Source organism: Guyanagaster necrorhizus (genome assembly GCF_019112545.1).
Source record: "Guyanagaster necrorhizus MCA 3950 unplaced genomic scaffold BT62scaffold_33, whole genome shotgun sequence".
Classification (NCBI taxonomy): Eukaryota; Fungi; Basidiomycota; class Agaricomycetes; order Agaricales; family Physalacriaceae; genus Guyanagaster; species Guyanagaster necrorhizus.
In genome coordinates, this window is record NW_025064912.1 from 48256 (window position 1) to 64826 (window position 16571).

The 16571-nt window shown below is 41.1% G+C and overlaps 3 protein-coding genes across 3 annotated transcripts; 2 read left to right on the forward strand and 1 right to left on the reverse strand.

Annotated features, from left to right (window-relative positions):
* Positions 1-485: 485 nt before the first annotated feature.
* On the forward strand, positions 486-782 carry BT62DRAFT_1041588 (uncharacterized protein; the record flags this gene model as incomplete). Its single annotated transcript, XM_043178433.1, has 1 exon — positions 486-782. The coding sequence occupies one exon, from the start codon at positions 486-488 to the stop codon at positions 780-782; it is 297 nt and encodes a 98-aa protein (XP_043035402.1).
* A 6925-nt stretch (positions 783-7707) lies between these two features.
* On the forward strand, positions 7708-8606 carry BT62DRAFT_1041594 (uncharacterized protein; the record flags this gene model as incomplete). Its single annotated transcript, XM_043178434.1, has 4 exons — positions 7708-7987; positions 8174-8228; positions 8250-8322; positions 8502-8606. Coding segments are annotated over 4 exons (513 nt in total), but the record flags the coding sequence as incomplete, so codon positions are not given.
* Positions 8607-14771: 6165 nt separating this feature from the next.
* BT62DRAFT_936536 (uncharacterized protein) lies at positions 14772-16191 on the reverse strand. Its single transcript, XM_043187144.1, has one exon. The coding sequence runs from the start codon at positions 16077-16079 to the stop codon at positions 14994-14996; it is 1086 nt and encodes a 361-aa protein (XP_043035404.1). The 5' UTR covers positions 16080-16191; the 3' UTR covers positions 14772-14993.
* Positions 16192-16571: the final 380 nt, after the last annotated feature.

Below are 16571 nucleotides of genomic sequence, written 5' to 3' on the forward strand. Positions count from 1 at the left end.
ATCATACTCAAAACAACCGACCTCAACTGTATTTGGTGATTGTGTATTGAGTGGTTAGGTGTTAGTGTTTGAGAGTTCATTCCTCATTCACTTCTCTTAGTCACTTAGCTGTCACCAAGCACATCAACACTCTGAACATACTGACCCTCTCTTTCATTCTTGAAGACTGCATCAAGAGTGACTATGACTTTGGCACTGCATATGGCCACCTCTGTTAGATATGAGAGAATGATGTTTATCCTGAGCAGCTGCATGAGTGGACCATCTAAGACAGATTATGTAGAAGTGAAGATTAGGATCAGAAGGAGTGATGAGGAGCACTTGTAGAAAACTGGATCATCAATGTGTGATTGCCTCCTTGATGTGTCTGGAATCTGTGTGCTAATCAGGTGGTACTATAGTGGAGTATCAGAGAGAATATTAACAACTGATCTTGGCCAATATCATATATATGGATAGATATAAAGGATCACATTAAAGTTTAAATGGCCATCAATAGAAAGAAATGGCCTGTACTGATCTTAAAAGACACCAGCCTTGACCTCATCTGGATCAAAATGCTGAATCTGGAAGCAGAATACATGTGGTTGGATATCCTCTGTTTGAGACAGGAGGATGAGCCAAGAGATGATCTGCATGTGGAAGAGTGGAAGTTGGACATGCCCATGCTCAGATGCATGTATAACAAGATCCAAGCAAGACCAAAGGTGGTAATCTATCTGAGCAGGCTAGGGCACCCTCTGAGCTTGAAGGCAGGCAATTTACAGTATGATCAGTATTAGTTTAAGCATGCACAGATGCTACAGGACATTGGAGACTCTGATAGGATCATAGCCAGAGATACACCTGATGGACCACTGCACTATGTCAAGCAAATATAAAAGAAGAACAGCTCCAAGGGAGAGATGCTAAAGGGCTTTCACTTGTATCTAAGGTCCTTTGAGCAGGAGTGATGTCAGTATCCACATATGATTCAGGAATCTGTACAGATTCACCTAGATAGAATGGATAAGCAGATAACTGTAAAACCCAGCCATTTGGCCAGTCCTCAATAGCATCAACATGCATAGACACTGAAGAAAATTAGCCATAAGAAGATCATTGAGGGATATACATCCAATGGCCCACTGTATATCAAGCTGATAGATGGAGGAAACTATGATGATGAGAAGATACTAGCAAAGTTTCATGAATAGCTGGAGTTGCTGAACAGTGAATGAGATCTGTTTGGCTCACTGGCAAGCATGCAGAAGCAGGTGTTGACCAACATAGTAGAAAAAGTTGCAGGCCTAGCATTTTGTCTACTGTTCAATGAGTTACTAGCATATGATGAGAATCAGCTGCCTGAGAATGCATGAAATGACCTTACAAATACAATGAATGCATGGCAACAATATGGCCTGTTTTTCCTTTATTCTGAACTGGAAAATGCAAGCAAGAAATGAAGATCATTCTGAGACCAAGTCATGACACAGCATCTACTAGCAGATAGCAGGTCTTTGGTGGAGCTCAACTGTAATGACAAGGCAGATGTTGACTGGTACAATGAATTCTGTATTGGAAAGGCATTTGTACAGAGATTGTCTGCAGGATGCACAGAAGGGAGTGATCAACACAGAGAGTTGATTGTCAAAGATGCATATAGATTGACACATATGTTCACAATCATTGCCATCCACCAGTATCCAATACTTGAAGACATATATGCACTGCTTGATAGCTATAGTGAGCTATTGAAGTCCAATGATGCCATGCAATATTGGGTTGTTGGCTGACTACTGCCAGAGCAGAGGTTTGAGAAACTGTTGGTGTTTAGAATGACTGACTGGAATGAGATTGTGAGGCTGGAGAGGCTGGAGATCATAAAGAAGAGTGTCAAGTCTTATCTTCTTTGACAGATTGTGGCCTCTTAGAGTCTTAGTCTTGTTGTATGCTCACAACACACAATGCTACTGTAGACACTACCATATAATATTACATATCTATCTATTTACCTACTTATCTTTTAGTCATACAGCAGCATTAGAGAGAAAAAAAATATAAACTCTAGGATGTAACTCATCCTCAGTATATCACTATTAGCATCTCATCATTGCATTAGGAAGTTAATTCTGAGCATTTGGAGAATGTTATCAAGAAAGAGACTCTGAGAATTCAAATTCAGAATCTTTGCTGATATCTGATGTCAGTATTTTTTTATCATACCATCTACAGCTGTGCCAGATATGTAGTATCATTATGAAGGAAATAGTGAAATCACAAGCTGCCTTTCTCTATAAATATTTTTTGCTGGAGGTCAGATTATAAAATGAGCAGTAAAGAATTTCTATTTGCTCACAGACTGAGATGTAGTGTATTGGAGGTTACAAGGAATGTGAGAAAGTGATATAGACTTGAATGTGGTTCAAATGGATGACTCTGAAGGCAGCAAAAAATGCCAAATCCTGAACTTCTTCTTTCTTCTTTCACTACCACTATGTCTTCTCCCATTTTCTTGTATCATCTCATTCATGCAAGTCCTCACTGTCAGTATTTCAGATATACTAGAACCTTCAAGATCTTGGCATGATATGTTTTGTTTATAGCCCCTGGAACAAAAGTGCAAGATAGCTCAAGGCTGTTTTTGTAACTCTGGCTGATCCTTTCTCAGAATAATGCAGAATCCTTTCATCCACCATCACAGACATCAAATATACCAACAGCAAATTCCTACTCAAGGCCCTAAAGCCCTTCTGAAGACAGTCATTATGCTCTCTTAGAATCTCACTTGTTTGTATCTACTCTGGCATAGGCAAACTGAGAAGCATGTGTGGTATATTGGTACACTTACTATGAAGAGACTGTATTTCTGCATGTCTTGAAAATATTCAACAACAAAGAAAGATATGATTAGCATAGCAGAGAACACAATAGAGAGACACCATAATTCAATAGTATGTTTTTCTTTTATCTTTTTATAAGCTTTTGTTGAAGATATTATTTAGAAGGTTGGCCACCACTGAAAAGAGACATTTACAGGGCCCAGTGATCTGGATGCAGTTGGTATCATTAATAAAAATTTGAGTATTTCTTCCTGATGTCAGATTCACAAGAGTATAAAGGTGTGCAACCTATCATCAAGTCAATTATACATCATTCTTTGTAAAGGAGTGACAGGATCTCTACATTGCAGATATCAGTATTCCTAAAGACTGCAACATGCAGGATAATATAAATGTGTGAGCAGAGAAGACAGAGAAAGAGAATCTTATTGACAGAAGAATATATGAGTATCTATAAACAAGTGTAAGTATCATAGTCATAAGCACAGTAGGGATATATATACCTCAGTCAGGCATAATGTGGGTGAAGCAACTGAGGCATACAGATAGGAATGGCTGGACTATATATGTGATCAGAAAATGACAGGAGGTGTAAGTATATACAGTTGACTATCTCATAATGCATGATGTTGAAATGCATAATTCTGACTTTGCATATGGATTGGGCTGAAACACAGTTGAGGAGCAAAAAAATAAGCTAGAAATGCATATTGTGTAATGCATATGATTTTAGTTAGGAATATGCATTGTCAGATCCAAAATTATAGTAAGCTGATATAACATTATGCATATATTAGAACAATAAAAAACATAATTTATTTGTATAGACTATAACAAACACAGAAAAAATTATTGTAAAGCAGCACAGCTTATATCTCTATAAACATGCCTCCTGAACCAACACAAAAACCACATGCTAAATCTGGAAATCTATATGAATGCACAAAACAGAAGGAGAAAGTCCCAATATACACATCATCTGCTCAGCCTCCAAAGCAGATCTCCCACCCACACCTCACAACAAGAGACTGACTCATAGTATTCAAACATGTTGATGATCATCCTTCTCATTGACATGCTGACATTGTGGCATATTTTTCAAACTGAAAGGAAGATGCACTGCTCTTTACTCAACCTACTCTTTCATGGAAACTGATATCTTATATAAAAATTGAACAGCATGCAAATGAGAACTCTAATGCACTATCATCCAAAAAGTCTCACATTGTCACCCAACCTAATGTGAAGCATGCTGTTGCATCCTGGTATCAGAACATACAGCTCTGAGATGAGACTGTGACCAGTGCAATACTGATAAAAAAGCAAAATCTGATTAAAAATCTGATGGATATTCTAGAGAATCAGTGTTTGAAAGAAGAGGGATGGTTGAGATCATTCTGCAAGACATGGAAGATTCAGGAGGTTCAGTGGCATAGAGAAGCAGGCTCAGTGAATATAGTGGCAGTAGAAAAAGAATGTATGCATCTTTACAGCATTATGGTGAAATATGCAATGCAGGACAGATGGAATATTGATGAATCTAGTCTTATCATCTTTGCCATCCCAGATCATACCTTGGTATCTGGTCCTATGAGTGGACAGAAACAGGACAAGTTCTACATCATCATGTGTTTTGCTATGAATGCAGATAGGAGTGAGCAGATGCCAGTTGTTTTTATTGGAAAGTCAAAACAACTACAGTGTTTCAAAAAAAAGAGTCTAACAGCAATGGGATTCTATTATCAGAATAATAAGAAGACCTAGATGATGAGTGAAATATTTACAGAGTGAGTGAAGATGTTTGATTTAAAGATGAAGAGGGAGATGTGACAGGTTCTGCTGATCTTGAACAACTTTTGAGAGCATTCTATCACTTATACATTCTATAACACAAAGCTGGAGTTCTTCAAGCCCAACATGACTCCATATGTCCAGCTGCTAGATGCTGATATTATCTACTGCTTCAAGGCATATTATCAGAATGCCATGTGTATCCATGCACTTGATCTTGATGATCTTGGAGAGTCTGAGATCTTCAAGCTTGATCTTCTTGAAGCTATAACTATTGCTCATGATGCTTGGGCAAATGTCAGCAGTAAAATGATAGCAAACTGCTAGAAACACACTGATATAATGCCTGACAATGCATCTGAGTCACAGTCCACCACATCATCCAATGATTTCCAAGACACCTCACTCCTCAAGTCTGCATGGAATCTTGTTCATGACTTTGCCTCAACAGACAAATACATGCTTCCAGGGATCAAACAGGCATTGCAGGATCTGCTTGGAAACCAATATGCTGATGCTGACTGGTATCCTGCTCTTATGGCTGTTATGAATGCAGAGAACAATGTTGGTAAAGCACTGGAGGCAGTCAATCAGTTGGCTCCTTTATCACAGTCAAAAATGAACACACCTTCCACCCAAATTGCTCCCATTCAACAACTCCAGACAGCAGAGATAATGTTGAAGAACCACCTTGTCAAATTGAAACAACAAAATCACATGTTTGGTTTCATTCCAACTATTAAAGAGATGGTTAACCCTATTGCAGAAGAGTATACTGAAGGTCTTGAGATAATACCAACAGATGAGGAGATTGTTGCTGCTATCAAGCATGATATTGCAGTAGAAAATAGGAAAATAACTATCATTGATGATGAGGAGGAAGAGAAGGAAGAGGAGAGTGAGAAAGAACAGATCTTAATAACTATAAGAGAAGGATTTGAGCTTATTCAAAAGCTGAAGGCATTTTGTGTTTCACAAGATGACTGGAGTGGATTAGTATCACAGCTGAGGAAGTTGAGAGGAGTATTATTTAAGGAGATGCATGGAAAGCTGATCCAAAAGCCACTGAGAGCATTTGAGGCAATAATGATGTTGTCACATAAGTCATATGTCACACCACATGCTATTTTGGTTCTGCATAAATCTATAAATGCATATAGTTTTGGTGTCTCTCAACTGTATGCATTGTGAGATAGTCAACTGTAAGTCACAATCTCAGTTGGGCACAATATAAGTGAAATGATTGAGATATATAGACAATGACAGGAGGTGTATATATAGAGCAAGTAAGAATAAGTGATAATCAAAAAGAGTGGGTGATGATCAAAAGGGTAATAGTATGGATATATACATGAATATTCTCTAACAATTGCTTTTGATACTGAGTTGCAATCTTGCAGTATAAATAAAATGAGACACCAATTCATCATCTTCCCAATGACACTATGCCTATATTGATCACTGAGTGTTTGTTGCTAGTTATATGAAAGGATAATATATTCTTTTGATGACTATATAGAATCAAAATCAAAATTCCTCATCAAGAAAATACAAGCCACAGAAACAGTTCTTGTTCACAGGGCTGACACTTTTGAGCCTCTGAGTCAAACTCAACAGAAGCCTTATCCATCCAACCACCCAAGAGATGAAGAAAAGCATGCATTTTACCTTGATCTTAAGCTCAGAAAGGGATATGTGAGTTAACCAGATATAATAACCTTCTCAAGCCTTGGCTCATGATCTAATTATCAATGGGTCTTGTCTGGCACTATGGATAAGAAGTCATACTTTGAGTATGACAAACTGGAAGCACAGTTATCAGAAGAGATAGTAACACTAAGCCCAGTATGCCTACATCATGAATATCTGTATTAATGAGACTCAATCAAGATATTTTTATTCTGTTCTGTTATTTTGTTAAACTTACTCCTGTCTCAAGAAAGACTATGCTGTAAACACATGGACCATTATAAAATGCCTTAGATTCTCAAACATCCTCTGGAAGATTCAAGGTGAAAAAATATCCACCAATTGAAAAAATATCTTGACTCTTGAATACAATCTTCATCTTTATTTTGATGATTTCACTCTATAGTTGGAGCCCACAGTTCATTTCTCCCCCCATCCACCCTCCAATTTTCCAGTAAACTATTCCCTCAGGATATTGAAAATCACTACAAAGTCTGCATGATGAGAGGGGTATTATTTTTTTGAGCTTGTTTAAAGTGCTGCCTTAAGTTGTTGATTTTACATCTACCCAAAAGTCATATTTTCACTATCAGCATTGAAAGAGGATATGCCACATGCTGTCACCTGTCTGACCCTACAGAGTATTTCTCAACCTTATAGAGGATCAATGATCCTTTCAAGGCCAACATATGGAGCTATGATTCTATAGGTTCAGATTTTGAGAATGCCCTGGTAGCATGGTTGTATAAAGTGGGCAAGATTTTGTTTGATGGTAACTCATTAGTGCCTGAAGATTTTATGCTTATGCTTCATTTTCTGACAGGTTCCAATCATACTATTGTTCTTTCTATATGCAACAGAGGCTGGTATGTTTTCAATTCCAAAAAAGAAGACCTAAAAATGTTGTGACTTTCTCTGTGTGGCCTTTCAAAAGCAAAGAGGATATCCTAAAATCAACAATGCCTTTTTGTCCTTGAAAAAGCAGCATGAAAAACTGATTATATTTTCAAACAATAGAAATCTCTCTTTCTTTGTTAAAACAGTAGAAGAACCACAACCATGCTAGCATATTTTTTCAGACTCTGTTTTGTGGAACACATTCAAAGGTCACAATATTTTGGGAGGTATTAAGCAGACCCAAGCAGTGATATATATTAATATAACTGGCAATCATCTAATTCTGACTCTCAGTGTGTAAAACTCTGTTTTCAATATATATGTTATAATATATCTTTCACATGCATTGGAGGAATTGATGCTACACCATGCAAAAAAAAAATAGAGTGATATAGAGTAAAGGTATCTGAATTAGCACTTCTAGTCATTAATACTATGCCTAGGACTTAACAGGCAGGACTCAGAGTCAAACCCAACAGAAGTCTTTAGCTTAACATACCTCTTCAGGCCTATCTTAAATGCCCACTCACTTTTCCCACTCACCAGAATCAAATCCTCAACCATATCCAACCTCCTCTTAAATCTCTCTGATATCCTCTCCTTCCACACAATGCAATCATACATCTACAAACATCTGATCCAGGAATTACACAAGCCCAAGAGCATGATGGAGCAGAGCAGGAGGCAAGTGATAAGCAAGCTTTCCATCATCAATGCATTCCTGGCCAGCACTACAGCTGCCTGCATACACAAGCAGCATAGCAAGCATGACAAAGAAACTCTTGACTGTGCCTTGATCTCACAACCATTCACCCACTGTCACAATCTTGATATCATGCAACAACCCCCACAAGCTCATCCAGCAGTCCTGGCTCAGAAGAATGAGCAGATCTCCTTTCCCTTTCTCTGGTGCACCCTTCCACTTCTTTGAGTCCTTGCTCCTCCACCTGATGATGATCATATTGATCATGCAGGCTGCTATCAGCATCCCAAGCACCCAGAATCCCTATCAGTCCTGTATGGAGCCAAGTAATGCAAGCATGATAACAGTAAGGACCAGGCTGAGGAGGTAGAGCAGTGTTATGAGGACTCCAGTGATGAAGAAGGATTGGAGGAGCCAGTTGTACTAGGATAAAGAGGCATTGCAGAACAGGTTCATGAACACCCTGATGCTGACAAGGTGTTCTATGTGACCAATGCACTGCAGGCAGCTGACAGTGGCAGGGTTCTCAACACAGAAGGCATATCTATTGGTTATCACCTCAGTCATTGAAAATTCACTGTGATTGACTTTTTCCACAGATTACTGTTGGTGCATGCCAGATGCAAGAAGGAGGACATCAAGAGAGGAGGCTGTTCCTATCAGTGCCATTCTCACTGCAACAATGGAAAGATCAGCAAGAGTAATGAGTCCAGCAGCCTTGAGTGTGATATAGTGATGGGAGATGCAGAATTTGTTGAATATGAGTGGAACGTGAAGTGAAAGAGAGGAAGAAAAGAAATGAGAGTGCATGCATGATAATGGTGTAGATAAAGCTGTAAGTAACACATTCAGGCCAAAGTCACACCTTTTCATATATTACAACAATTTACAAAGATGGAAGATGGGGTGATATTATAGATATATATCATTGCTACCACCATTCAAAAGCAGTGCTCATGATCCTCTAGACAATCATGGAAAAATAAGCAACATTGTCCAAGTCACTCTTATTGGCACCTATTTTTTTTTGAGTGGGCATCAAAGCAGGGCCTCAAATGATGATAGGATCACTCCACAGCACTCAGTGATCTTGGCCTCAAAAGAATTAAGAGATCACCCATCTCACTTCTCTCTCTTGCACCTTTCCATCCTTTCATGTTTCTCTGCTTGATGATGACCACATTGATGAACCTGGCTATCACAGGCATTTATAGCATCCCAGATACCCACCAGTCTTGAATAGTGCCCAGTAGCACAAACATAGCAATAGTCAGTATGGGACACAGGAGATAAAGCAGAGCCATGGGAATCTCAGCAACTATAAAGGACTTAATTAGGCAATTGTTTCTGGACAGCATGTTATTGAGGGAGGGGATTGGAGGATACCTGGGCAGTAAACAGGGTGACCGACTGCACCCAATAGTTTGTAGGTATCTGACAGTAGCAGGATTCTCCACATGGAAGATGTAAATGAAACTGATGCCCTATATATTCATCCTATGTTCAGAAGCTTGTAAATGTGAAACATGTATGTTCAGGAAGCTGCATGCTATGATGGCAGTATGTGCTTTGCTGTTCATACATTTATATGTCAAAAACCTCCTCACTGGAAATCTGTGATAATGAGAATTGACATGTGGGTACAGGAATCACTCATCTCAGCAATGATCATCACATAAGAATAATGACCAGCCACCATCAAATGAAATCTTCAAAGGAGAGAGAGGCAAGGAGTGCTATTCTCCAGTTTCAGAGACACTGCATATTTTGGCCTGAACCTCTGAGGGTTGACATGCACATAAACCAAGTTTTAACAAATGTATTCAGAACTCTGAAGTTAAAGAGGCACTGTTACATATGACCACCAACTGGATGTTAAGGTTAGACACATTGATGATTGACTGAAAAGGAAAGTACCTCAGATATATGCTCTTGCCCTCATTATGTTCTAAATTTTCAGTGACAGGATTGCAGCACTTCTATCAGTCCAGGAGATACTGCAGTTGTCTGCATATCATATAATAAGCACTGAATTGTCACTGTCATTAATGTAAACTGTAACTCGACTCCAGTTATCAGCACTTTCTGGACTCCAGTCACATGTAGACTTTTAGCACCTGTCTCTATAATTGCTGGAATTACTATTAGTTATACTGTTGAGAGCAGGTTGTATAGTGCAGTGGAGAAAGCCAGGTCTGGAGTCAAAAGTCAAAAGCTAGTAAGCATTGACTTTTGATCTTCAGTATTAGTAGCTACAATTATATAAGGTAAGAGCAACATAAAGGGTGTGCTACTTCAACACTCTCTCTCGACCAAACATGTCTATGGAGGTATTGAGACAAGTCTGAGTAAGGTAATCATATGTCTGAGCTTCTCTCTTTCTAATCTCTTTGTCAAGATATTGGCTGGCATATTTTCAGTTCATAAGTGGACCACATGGATGCACCCTTTTTCAATCTCATCATGCAGCCAATAGAATCAAAGGTCAAGGTGTTTAACTCAGCTATGATATTCAGAGTTTCAAGCAACTGATAGAGCAGACTCATTGTCAATATAGAGGACTGAGGCATTGGTAAGTGAATAGCCAAACTCTGTGAACAAGTTGCAAAGCCAAAGGATTTCCTGATCAGCAGACATAGCTGAAACATATTCTGCCTCTGTTGTTGAGAGTGTCACAAATGCCTGAAGATGACTCATCTGGCTAATGACTCCAGTACCTATTTTGACAATGAAGCCACTTGTAGAATGCCCACTATATTTGTCACCCCCATGATCTGCATCACAATAAGTCTTGAAGTCAAAGACTGATGAATCTGACTCAGAGTCAGAAGAGTAGACAATATAATAGTCAACTATACCCTTCAGATAGCATAATAGCTGTTTGAAAGCTTCCCAGTGGGCTGTGCCAGGGTTTTTGCTGAATCACAAGAGTATGCTCATAGGATAGGTGACATTGGGCCTGATAGCAATAGCGAGATAGGCCACAGAGCCAAGCACATTCAGATATGAGATTGTCCACATTGTCTCATATTCCTCTGGTGTTTTGAGAGACTGATCTGCTGTAAGTTTTATGTTCGAATCCAAAGGTGTCAAAACAGGGTTGCAGTCAGTCATTCCTGCATGTTGCAGAATATCTAGGATGTATTGGTGCTGAGAGAGAGTGTGTGTTTGGTTGGCTCGATCATACTTGACCTTGACACCAAGGAGGTAAGATGTTAGACTCAAGTCTCGAAGCTTGAAGTGCTTCTTGAGATCATTGATGACCTTTGCAACACTGTCTGGTGTCTTTGTGGTGATAGTCATGTCATCAACAAAGACTGGAATGATGATACACTCACTGTCCCTCTTGTAAACCCAGACACTATGCTTGCATTTTACCCATTCAAAGTCCATGGCATTGGTCAATGTTGCATGCAGCTTTTTGTGCCATTCTCTTTCAGCTTGCTTTAGTCTGTATAGAGACTTGAAGAGGTGCCAAACCCATTCCTTTCCTTTTTTCTCAAAACCTTCTGGCTGCTCCATATACACCTCTTCTGTCAGCTCACCATTGATAAATGCTGATGAGATGTCAACACTCTATAGCTCTAAATCCTCAAGGGCACCAAGTGCTAGGACAGCTCATAGAGCAGCCCATTTTAGTATTGGAGAGAAGGTTTCAGTGTAATCAAAGCCAGGTCATTGTGAGTATCCCTTTGTAACAAGCCTTGCTTTATAGTGCTCAATTGATCTATCAGTGTTGCATTTCACTTTGAATACCCAGCAACTCCCAACTGCCTTTTGATTTGGAGGGCATTTCACCAATTCAAAGATGTTATTTTCAATGAGTGCCTGTATCTCTTGCATAGCAGCTTCATACCAACTTGCAGCTTTCTCTAGAGAACATTTCATAGCTTCATAGAAGGATTTAGGTTCACCATCATATGTGGATGCCTTGTAAGCTGCTTCTGTCATGCTTTCAAATGCAACTTCCAGTCCTTCCTCCATTGTCAGATGCTCTATTGTCTGGCTGGAGAAAGCTATGCCTTCAAGAATAATTTTATCTTCCATAAAGGCTGTGTGTGCTTGATCCTCTGCATCTCTCATGTGATTGTCATTGTTGATATTTCAGCACATTTCATGACCATAACCAGGGTCAGGATCATATAAGCCATCATCATGTATTCTGTATTCATGTTTGCCTAGGTCTGTTGGAGATGGTGGTGATGGTGATAGAGTTAGGTCTGAGAGAGATCCATCAAATGGTGAGCCAGAAGGAGTCATAACATTGTGAAGAAGGGATGATACTGGAGGTGATAGGCTTGGAGAAGATAAGAGGTTTGGTGCTGAAGGATTTTCTGAAGGTGGAAGATCATTGTTGTTAAGATCTCCCTCTTGATCAGGCAGCATAGGAAAATCTGACAGATTTGAGAGTGAAGAAAATAGGTTGCCAAAGGGGTTGGTAGGAGTTTTTGTATTTTCTGGGAACACTCACTCATTAAAAACAACATGGCTTGATATGATAAACTTCTTGGTTACAGGGTTTCAGCACTTTCATGCCTTTGTGCCTGATGGATATCCAATGAATATGCATTTAGTAGTGTGTGGCTGAAGGTCTTGTCGCTTGTTTTTTTTAACATGGACATAAGCTAAGCAGCTAAAGACATGCAAGTTAGAGACATCAGGTTTCTTCTTGTGCCAGCCAGTATATGGTATTGTTTTAGGAAGTGGTGCTATAGGGCAATAGTTGCATATATATACAAATGCAAGCACTGCTAGTCCCCAGAAGGAGGGAGAAAAGTGGGCTTCATAGAGTATAGTAATAGCCCCTTCAGCAATATCATGATTTGCATGTTCTGCAATTCCATTTTGATGAGGCTCATCAGGCTCAGTATGGCATCTTGATATCCCTTCTTCTATGCATAACTGATCAAATTCACAACTCATATACTCTCCTCCACCATCATCTTGCTCCTCTAAGATCTTCAGACCATGAAAATTTTCAGAGTAGGCTTTGTAATGTTTAAATTCAGCCAGAGCCTCACTCTTGTGCTTTAGCAAAGCAATGGCCCAAAAACACAGAGCACCACATATAAAAGTGATCCAGTAATGATGACCTTCTGGTGTAGCAACTGGTATCAGTCTCTTAAGATCAGAGAATACAATTGTGAGAGGGCATGTTGGAAGGAGTGAGGGCCCTCAAGGGATATTATGTTGCTTGTGCTTGCCCATAAGACAGGGTTCACAAATTGGGTCAGGATTGGATTGCATATTGTTCATCTTCATATTTAAGACAAGCTGATTCTCATACATGTCCCAGACAATGTTTATGCTTCTGTGACAGGTTCATTGATGCCATAGAGTCAGGTCAAGTGGACAGATGCTCACAGTATTTGAGGTTACTGGCCTTGTAGTGTGAGTGGTGCTATTAAGATATCCAATGTTATTATCATTGACAGTGGCTGAGAAACAAAGCACTTTATCTTGAAAGAACTGGACAGATGACTCAGCTATGTTGATCTCATATCCCTTATGATGTGTAAGATGGAAGGGTGAAAGCAAGTTATTGCAAAGATCAGGTATATTCAGTACATCCTGGAACTCAACAGCCTCACAGACCTCTCCATTCTTCTCTTTAGGCTCAAACACAACTGTCCCCATGCCTGCTGAATAGATGATTGAACTGTCCACTAACCGAATTAGAATCACATATGGTGTCCAGACATGAAACCAGTCTTGATGATGGCTCATGTGAGATGAAGCATCTGTGTCCATATTCCAGTTAGATGATGCTGAGGACAAGAGATCAATACTTGCTTGGCTGGCAGTCTCTTCCACAATGTTTGACTTCTCTGTCTTTGCCTCTCCCACCTTCTTGTCCAATTTTGTATTCTGACATTTCTGGACATGCTGTATAGCTTGCTCCTTGGCTTTCTTTTTGCTGAAACACTCCTCCTCAGTATGTCCAGAGTTGGTGCACCAGCTGCAGGTGGTATCAGATGGTGCCACATGAGTGGCTTGGACTCTGACAGTGCTTGCTTTGAACAATGTTGCTGAAGTGGTGTCATGAGAGCGGCACTGCACCTCTTTGGTGTGGAAGGCAGCAATGAGTTTGTCGAGACTGAGGGAATAGAGGAGAAGGACTGATGACACAAAATTGTCATAATCAGATGGGAGGGCACAGATGAGAGTCATGGATTGAAGCTCTTTGTCAAGTTGATTGATGGTGAACTTTTCAGAGCAGAGTGCTTTGATGTCTTGTATAGCTTGTGAGACACATCCAATGAGAGTAGAGAGAGACTCTTCATCATCCTTCCGGATGCTGAATAAGGCATTGTAGGCATTGAAATGGGTGCCTGGTTTTTGCTGTTGGTGAATGTCTTTCAGTTTCAACCACATAGCTGTGGGCTTACCCATGAGAAGACTGATATGAGTGCTCTGTGATTCATCAATGCAAAGCCAGAGGTATCCTGCTGCAGATGAATGAGCTTGAAGGTAAGCTTTTGTCTCCTTCTTTTCGAGCTTTGTGGGTTCACTGGGGTCAGCTTGCTCTGGTGGCTCCTTGGTGCCATTGAAGTGGCCAAATAGCCCCTTGATGCACATGTAGGCTTCAAACGAAGGTGCAAAGTGGTTCCAGTTGCCAGCGTGGAGGTTGGGAAAACCACGTTTGGTGGTGTCGACGATGTCTGAGTCATTCATCATGGTGTGAGAAAAAAAGAAGACCGTTGGGGTTAGAGAGTGTGTGGAGGCCCGTGATGGGTGGATGCAACTTCCAAATGGATAGTGATGTCCCTTAGGAAAGTGAGTGAGACTTCAACATCTAGTGAATGGTTCGCGAGAGGGAATGAAAAAATTGCTTGGCTTAGTAAGGCACAGGGCCCATAACCTGTTGAGAGCAGGTTGCGTAGCGCAGTGGAGAAAGCCAGGTCTGGAGTCAAAAGTCAAAAGCTAGTAAGCGTTGACTTTCGATCTCCAGTATTGGTAGCTACGATTATGTAAGGTAAGAGCGACATGGAGGGTGTGCTACTTCAACATATACAGAGTCTGAGTGTCTTTCTGCGGAAATTTTGTGAATGTATACTATACGACAGAGATTGACCAGTATACTTCAGGGACTATGGCTGGGAGATATCCAGGCTAGCATTTCCATCCACAGGGACACTTGGGTTTTCATCTGGGTACTTGGATGGAGATTTCTCAGGAGCAGCTACCGCTTCAGCAGGTTTGATGAGCCCCATGGCAATGGCCCAGTCGACCTTCCCAGTTTGACAAATGAGATCTTCGACCATGTCCAACCTCCGATCATAGTCCTTCGGCTCTCCCTCCCTCCGTATAACACGACCAAACATCTGCAAACACCATGTCGAGTGGTTGCACAAGCTCAATAGACCAGCAGAGCAGAGCAGCAAGCAGGCGATGTGCAGGCTTCCCACCGTCGATGCGTTTCCCGCAAGCGCGGCGGACGCATAGACCAACAGCGTGGCGAACCCTACGGCAAATTCCTCTTCTGCAGTCTCACCCCGCAACCATTGGCCTGCCGTCACCGCCTTGAGATCGTCCACTAATCCTTGTAAACGAATCCAGCGATCCTGACTCAGAAGTATGAGGAGATCGCCCTCGACACCCAGCTCTTTCTTGCCTTTCCATCCTTCCTTGCTTCTCCGCTTGATAACGACCACATTTATAAACCTAGCCAACACAAGCATTCCCAAAACCCCAAATGCCCACCAATCTCTGATAGCGACTAGAAGTGCGAAGACAATGATAGTGAGTATCGGGCAGGTTAGGTACAGCAGCGTGGCGCGAATCCCAGTGACGAAAACGGGGGTGATGTGGGGGGATAAGTCGATCTTGAAGAAACGGTTCGTGAATAGATTCAACCCGCGGGGAAGTTTTGGAGATACATGAGCGGTGACGAGTTGGCCAATACGGCTAATGTGCCGTAGGTAGTTGACGGTAGCAGGATTCTCCACTCGGAAGATGTATCCATTTGTCATTGAGGCGGTGTCTGGCAATTCGCTGTCATTGATTTTGACTGCGGATTGCTGCTGATGCATGCCTGGTGCAAGGACGAGGATGTCGAGGTATGAGGCCGTTCCTGTCAGAGCCATCCTCAATGCGACAGTGGAGAGGTCGGCTAGAGCGATGAGCCCCGCAGATTGGAGGGTGATATGGCCGGAGATAGAGGAGGTACTGAACATAACCAGAGCGTGGTGGATGTTGGGGCAAAGAGAAGGATTTGAAGATACCTAGGCAGCTCATGATGGTGTGTATGCCGCGTGGCCATGTGACGTTGCTAAGTGGTAATGCAGCCTTCCACAAAGAATGAGCCACGAAAAATACCCACCTCGTGTTTCCGGCGTGCCTAATGTTGGATTAGCAAGCAGGAGCTCCGTCATATCCCGCCGGCCAAGCTCGATACCCCTTTATGTCGGGATGGACTATATATATTGAATACGGTCTGTCGAGCACCCTCACCGTGTTTCTGCTTATCGCTATGCTGTGTGAGGTCTACGTTATAGCTAACAGCATACTCTATTAGATGCTACAAATGCGCGTCACTTTCTTAGAGGTTATACGGCCCCGAGAATTACTCTATCCCATCCTTCATACTCAAATGACTTCCGCCATTGCTGCCTTGACTACAGGCCTACCATCAAACATCCCCACACTGAACACGTCTGGTGACAACT